We start from the raw sequence: 7,500 nt of genomic DNA on the forward strand, positions 1-7,500 counted from the left end.
TTGGTTGGTTTTTAGTGTGTTTTTGTCAAGTTCCTTGGCACGTTTTATTCCAAGATCTATGAGTGTGGAGGGATATTGGCGTTGTAACAGTGTTTTTTTGAGATCTTGTAAGCGTATTTCTCGAGTGGTATGGTCAGAGACAATGGTGCAAATTCTTTTAGCTAAATTAAAGGGGATATTTATCTTGGTGTGTTTTGGGTGGCATGAGCTAAAAAGGAGACACTTGTCTCCCCTTACACACACTTCCTGTTTTGACACCACATTTCCTGCTTAACACAAACTTTTAACCCTTTTTTTAAACCTAACAAAACTCTCAACTCTCATGCATCCTTATTTTTCCTACCAATTTATACATGAACTACTATTGAACTACAAAAGCTCAAAGACAATATAATGTATGGGTATATTTATTTTTTTATATATTATTGTTTTATATATTATTTTCTTCATTTTGTACTTTTTTGTACTTCTTTGTAAAAAAACATTTTCATTCTCCTTCTTGATAATTTGCTTCATCGCAATGAAAACCGGTTAGAAAAAATCTTCATTAAATTATGCTCCCAGTTCAGCATTCTGGCTTTTTTACATTTTCCTATATATATATATATATATATCATATACACACATTCGCATGTACACTCAACACGCGTGCATGTACAAATGGTCTTTATAGTTAGCAAAACAATAATGATATACTATATATCATTAGCGGTCAATGTCTCCTGAGGAAACATTTTGACAATCACGAAATAACGTTTCACATTTAATGGTGGTCAGATATTTCAAAATTGATATTCTTTGTGCTGAGCAGCGAAGTTATAGTCATTTGACTAATGGGTTTAAAATCATCTCACGATATTTTAGAAGATATTAGCAGAACATTTTCTACTTTGAGCCCATCACTGTATAGCTACAAGCTGCGTTAATCTAATTTGATGGTAGCCATCAGTAAATATGTCTTTCTTTAAGTGAAAACAAAAAAAAAAATAAATGTTACGGGGATGTACTTGCATAGCACGTAACTTGATATGAGATCGTGTGCTGAAACAAAAACAATTGCAGTTTGGAAGATGTTTATAAGCCATTTAAAAACCACACAAAAAAAACCGTTAGATTCACTTCAACATTTAAATTTAATTTGTGTCAAAATATTTTCGTCGTATTGAAACCGCGACCTGTTCACTGACAAAATATCGTGATGCAGCAAGGAGCTTTGTCAGTGAAGAAGTCACGCTTTCAAAGCGACGAAAATATTTTGACACAAATTAAATTTAAATGTTGAAGTGAATCTAACGGTTTTTTGTGTGGTTTTTAAATGGTTTATAAACACCTGCAAAAAATAAATACAATAGATTAAAATCGCTGTCACAAATCCTCGTTGACAATCAAAACACAACTGAGAATTTAGATTTCGCTCTGCAAAAATAACAATAAAACAAACTATTTAAAAAAGGAAATAGTTTTTTTTTAAAAATTCTATTTCATAATTTGCTTTCACGATTAGATACAACTTACCATTAATATGTAGTTTTGTAAGGCGGCGAGTTGGCAGAAATGTTAGCACGCCGGGCGAAATGCTTAGCGGTGTTTCGTCTGTCTGTACGTTCCGAGTTCAAATTCCACCTAGGTCGACTTTGCCTTTCCTCTTTTTAGGGTTGATAAATTAAGTACCAGTTGCATACTTAGATCGATCTGATCAACTGGCCCCTTTCCCAAAATTTCGGGCCTTGTACCTAGAGTAGAAAACAATATGTGCTTCTGTAAATTTCTAGGTGGGGTGACGGCGGTGGTGGTATTTCGTCGTTTAGCTCCAAGACAATAAAAAAAAAAACCTGACGAGCCTTCCTATTATGAAAAACATGCTAACCATCTCTTCTATACATATACATACACATATATGTGGTGTGACCTAGTGGTTAGGGATAGCTAGATCGTGGGTTCAATTCCAGGACCGGGCGGCGCGTTGTGTTCTTGAACAAAACACTTAGTTTCACGTCACCCCAGTCCACTCAGCTGTAAATGAGTATCCCTGCGACGGAATAGTCTTCCAGTCTGGTGGAATATTGGTCTGCTCTCTTAGTCAGCGGGTGGTGTCATTTGAAGGCTAAAACAATGCGAAGCGCATTGTGACTAGCGATGTGTAACAACATCCGATAGTCTTGTCAATACTGAGATACCTTGATGTATGTATGTATGCATACATATATGAGTGAATAAACAAAAGAAGGTAGCATTATAAAACGCTTTAGCTGTAATCCACTACAAAACATTCAGTTGTTATTCAATATAATATTGAAACAAATGTAGTTGTTATCCCACAGTATCAATAATTTCATGGCCTCATATAATACGTACAAGGATAGTTGTTTATCTGCTGTTGATGAATTATTATGCTATACTAGTATCTGATTTCAAATCCCATCGCAGTCAGTTTTTACTTTTTATGCTTCCGAGGCCGACAGAATAAAGTACCAAGGAATTTATTACTTTCTTCCTTCCTTACTTTCTGAAGCATTTCGCTCCCCATGAAGCATAAGGTCATTGACAATTTTTCTCCACTGTTCTTAGCTCTGAACCGCTTATTCTGCTTCTTTCCACTTGGATCCCTACTTTTTCGGCTCTGAAATGGGCAGATTCTCAGCTGATAAGAGCTTCACCATCTGAGCCACCTATACTGTCTTTCTCGTTTCATATATCGTCTTGATGTTCCTTGCCGGAAGGCCTTCCTCTCCCGAATCTTCTTGGCTTTGAATTGTTGTAGATGCTTCAGTATCTTTAGTTTTTTTCTGGGTAGGGATGTTGGCCTTAAACAAACCAACCTTTACCTCTGGTAAGAAGTGGTCCAACAAGGATCTTGTGCTCTGATAGAATAGCCCTCAGAGTAATTGAGGTACACAAACTACCTCACCACAATAAGGATTGGCTCTTTTGGTTGTTACTACGGTCGACTGAATTGACTGTATCCTCGCCTCGAAAGCCACCTTAATAGCATTCTAGCTCGCTCTTCGTCCATATCCCAGCCACCGAGCAAAGAAATGAATGTATTGGAGCCCCTACCTACACAAGCACAGCATAAACAAGTTCGCATTAAGTCCCTAAGCCTGAGGGGGCCCGGGTAATGACCTAGTGCGCCTATAACTGAAAATGGCATTGCTCGCTCTAAATTTTTGAGCCTCTGCTATAAATAAATACTCTGGAAATAACCATTAGTTTTAAGCAGATCTTTAATAATTGTATCGTTAAAAAGTTAGGTTCGCAACCAAGTGGTTTCTGGTTCAGTTCCACTACGCAGCGTCTGAGGCACGTGTCTTCCACTATAATTCCGGGCGGACTAATGCTTTGTTAAGTGAATATGGTAGATGATGATTGTATGGAAGCCTAGTGTGTGTGTGTGTGTGTGTGTGTGTGTGCGTGTGTGCGTGTGTGCGTGCGTGCGTGCGTGCGTGCGTGCGTGCGTGTGTGTGTGTGTTTCCTCACTGGGTTAGATTTGTTCGATTAATCACTTCAAGACTGTGTTCCAGCATGGCCACAGTCCAATGACTGAAACAAGTAAAAGAAAACTAATCGTCATATTTAATTTGACTTCATGAAATTACATTCTTTTCAATCAGTTCTTGTGACAGACATTTTGAACATAATCTTTGTTGTCCAATATTAAAACTAATCGCACGATGCTAACTGGCTTCATAATACAAAACGAAGTTTTAGCTAAATACTTCAACTTAATAGTATTTGGTATTGTTATGGTATCAACTGGTTTAAACCTAATATCTCCCAACAATAAGGAGAGTCCGAACTTTCTTTTTGATTGCTATTTCAATTAATTTTCCTCTGGTAAGAACATTTAATACACACGGCTCTATAGAATTAAAATAAAAGATGAAGAAAATGAGGTCTGCATTTTAGAAACAGTTTCATCATATGTTCATAAGCTCCTGTAGCTGCGAGGATTTCTGTATGTAAGAAAGCTTTTGTAATATCAAGATGATCTCCTAGTATATGTCGTCCGATTATTATGTCTTTACAAGAGAATAGGCTGACACTTTTCTTTAATGAACGGATTACTTATATTACAAATCAATATATGCTTAATAATATTGACCAGAAAATAATTGTAAATCAACAAAGGATCAGTAATATCGACTATTTTTAATAATGCAAAAAATACACAAATGGACATTGAAAGATGGATATAAAAATTTACCTCAGAGTATTAAAGAGCGCAAGGAAATAATGCAAATAAAAATAATAATATGCTTATGGAAAATTCAAGTAAATCGAAGTTATCAAATATTCATGTTTACATTGATTAGATTTTCAATTGCGAGTTTGATAATCATATACAGGTCCTCTTGAAGAACAGTAATTCAAGCAATCTCTCTTCGTATAGAAGTTATTACCGTTGCCACCACATCCACCATACTGGAACATACGACAAGTTCCATAAGTTCGGTCATAATAAAATCTGGTCATTTTAGCCAAACAGAAACCAGGCTCTGGCCGCATGGCACAATAATTACCTGCGATAAAATGAAATAAAATAAAATAAAATATCAAAATCATATTAGTTTTAGATTGTATCGCAAACGATTATTTTGTTCCAGTATTAAATAATCAAACCAGAAATCAATTTTCTAGACAAAATTTCCAATCTATTCAACAAATATAAAAGAGATATTGTAAATCAATCTCAACAGAGATGTTGCTAGATAAAATGCGATGCTGATAGCAAACTATCGATTTCATTATTTTTTTTCCGATGTAAAAGTTGTTGTTAAAAGTTTTAACTTCACCTTATATATATATTTTGTAATGGCCTAGTCAGAGGAAGAAGAAAACTAACCATGATCTTTTATGCAGAATCTCTAAGGATGGTGTAAGAAAAGGAAATTGAAAGCACGACACACAGGTTCTAATAGTAAGAAGCATAACTTCAGATACCGACGTAAGACCCGGTTCCCAAGCTTGTAACGAAGGGGATTTCGCTAAAACTACAGGAGGCTCAAGTGGTGGTGTTAAACCAGGCGATATTCAAATGGCATACATACATGTATGCATACATACATACATACATACATACATGCATACGGATTCATACACTTATTGCAGCGGTCCTTCAGTTTCACTAAGCCCTGTAAAAGAATTCGGAAGGCTGGGCCCCCAACCAAGCCTTTCGCGACACCCTTAAAGCCAGAAACTTTTTTGCACCTTCTCATACATAAAAGACCTCCTTCGGTCACGAGTGACCATGAGATTGCACCTAGAAAGTTTCCCTCCGAAGTACAAGTCCGGGAAAATTTGTTTGTGCAAGACCAGCAGTCGCCCATGCATACCAGTTGCCCACCTCTACGTCACAGATGCTGTCCAAAAAAAGGGCAATAGCCACTAGAACTTGGCACGAGTGACGTTGCAACTCATTTCTACAGCTAAGTGAAATGGAGCAACGTGAAATAAAGTGTAAACATACATACATAGTCACTTATAAAAAAACAGAAGTAAAGAAAGCGAAAAAAACAAAAACAAAAACAAACAAACGTGTGGACGTAGCACAAGAAATTTATTAATAAGTCGTTCAGAGAAGGAAAAGAGTAGTAGGTTTACGTTTCGAGCATAGCTCTTCTTCGAAAACAGGAAGATCAAGAAAGCCCCAGAGGAAAGAGGAAAAAAAAAGTCGTCAACATTCACGTGCAGTTACATTTTTGAAGTAACCAGAAGTTGAAGGAACGAAGAGAAAGTGCCTTCTGGGACAGGAGAGTGTGAAAATGGTCAGTATGTGTGTGTGTGTGTGTGGTAGCATGTGTATGTAAGTAACTGCGCGCGTGTGTAAGTAACTGCGTATGTGTGTGTGTGGTAGCGTGTGTGTGGGTGTGTGGTAGGATCTGTGTGCGTGTGTTAATGTCGCTCTGAAAGGTCAGCAGCTATAGTGACAGGTGTGTGAGTGGGTGGGTGTGACAGTGTATGTGTTTGTGTTTGAATGCGTGCGTAGATGGAAGGGTCAATAATGAGTTAGAGGCAGATGCAGTCTGAAGAGGATGTGAGACTGGGTGGGTGTGGTTGTGTGTTTGTGTGTGTGTGTTGGCATGTGTGCTTAGACGGAGTGGGAATGTACATGTGTGTGTGTGTGTACACATGTGTATGAGTGCGTGTGTGTATCACTCTGTCTGTGTGTGTCTCTCTCTCTCTTGCTTTATATATATATGTGTGTGTGTGTACGTGTGTTCCTGTGCGAATGTGTGTGTGTGTGAGGAGATGTGTATGTGTGTGTGAGGAGATGTGTATGTGTGTGGGGGATGTATGTGTGTCTATATGCGTATGAGTGTGTGAAAGTGTATGTACGAGCGTGTATATGTGTGCGTGCGTTGTGTGTGTGGAGAGCCATGCATGCATACATACATAGAAATAGAAAGACAGACAAAAGACATGCATTATATATTTATATACACATATATATGCATACACGCATACATGCTCTTATACATAGCTATATACATACATAAAGCATACACTCGCACACAAACATGCATACACACATGCACACTTATACACGTATGAATATATGCATGCATACATACACATATACATCCATAAATGCACACTCATGCATACATACACGAACACATACAGAATGTGTATATTTCATATACATATATTCCATTCAAAATCAGTCAAAAGATAACATTTATAGAAAACTAGCAGCTAAGCCTGGTTTCACCCGGTCGGTTTGGATGATGTGGCTGTAAAACCTGCTCTGTGTAAGCATTCGACTTGTTTGGGCACGCTTACGTTGAAAAACAATTTTAGAATGACTTTTTTCTGTCAAAACGCTAAAAATAACTGACCAACAACAAAATAAAAGCAATCAAAATTCAACCAAATCAAAAAATAAACCCAAATACTAAGCGAACAATGATGAACCATCCCACTTCCATTGCACGCGCACACGCACACACAAACACACTCACACACACACATTCACATACCCTCTTTTACATACACACACATATATTCACAAAGAGTTGAAACGCTGTTTGATTTCTTCAGCGTACAATTTTCATCATCCCACTACCAAGTATGACATCACCCTTCCTTTCTTATTCATCTATCACCACTTCCTTTCTCATTCATAAACACAAGAGTATTATTATAGTAGATTATCTTGGTAACCATGGGAGTTATGAAAAAAAAAAATACAAAGCCCAGCAACACCACCGGATCATTCTACAATTTTTCGCGCAATTCCACTCAGCCGTTTGACCGTGAATCCAAAGACAAGAAAGAATCGCCCATGTCAAATTTATATCTATAGACGGCACTGTCATGGTATTAGCTGTCAGAATTGAAAGTAGAACTGACAAGGAACGTTACTGCTGGTTTGAGTTGATTCTTTGGCTACTGACTAGCCGGAGCTATCTATCTGTCTGTCTGTCTATCTATCTCACTCTCTCTCTATATCTATCTATCACTCGTTCACCTCTGTTTGTGTCCGTAGAATTTATCAAA

The 7,500-nt window shown here is 37.4% G+C and overlaps 1 protein-coding gene across 1 annotated transcript in view; it reads right to left on the minus strand.

Moving 5' to 3' along the window:
• Nucleotides 1–4,130: 4,130 nt before the first annotated feature.
• LOC106882026 (uncharacterized) overlaps nt 4,131–7,500 on the minus strand; it is a 28,613-nt gene continuing 25,243 nt past the window's right edge. Inside the window, exon 7 of the mRNA XM_089350124.1 lies at nt 4,131–4,520. Within this exon, the coding sequence (XP_089206250.1) occupies nt 4,318–4,520 (203 nt within the window). The 3' untranslated portion in view covers nt 4,131–4,317. The remainder of the gene's footprint in view (nt 4,521–7,500) is intronic.

Source organism: Octopus bimaculoides, chromosome 4 (assembly GCF_046866305.1).
Source record: "Octopus bimaculoides isolate indiv1 chromosome 4, ASM4686630v1, whole genome shotgun sequence".
Classification (NCBI taxonomy): Eukaryota; Metazoa; Mollusca; class Cephalopoda; order Octopoda; family Octopodidae; genus Octopus; species Octopus bimaculoides.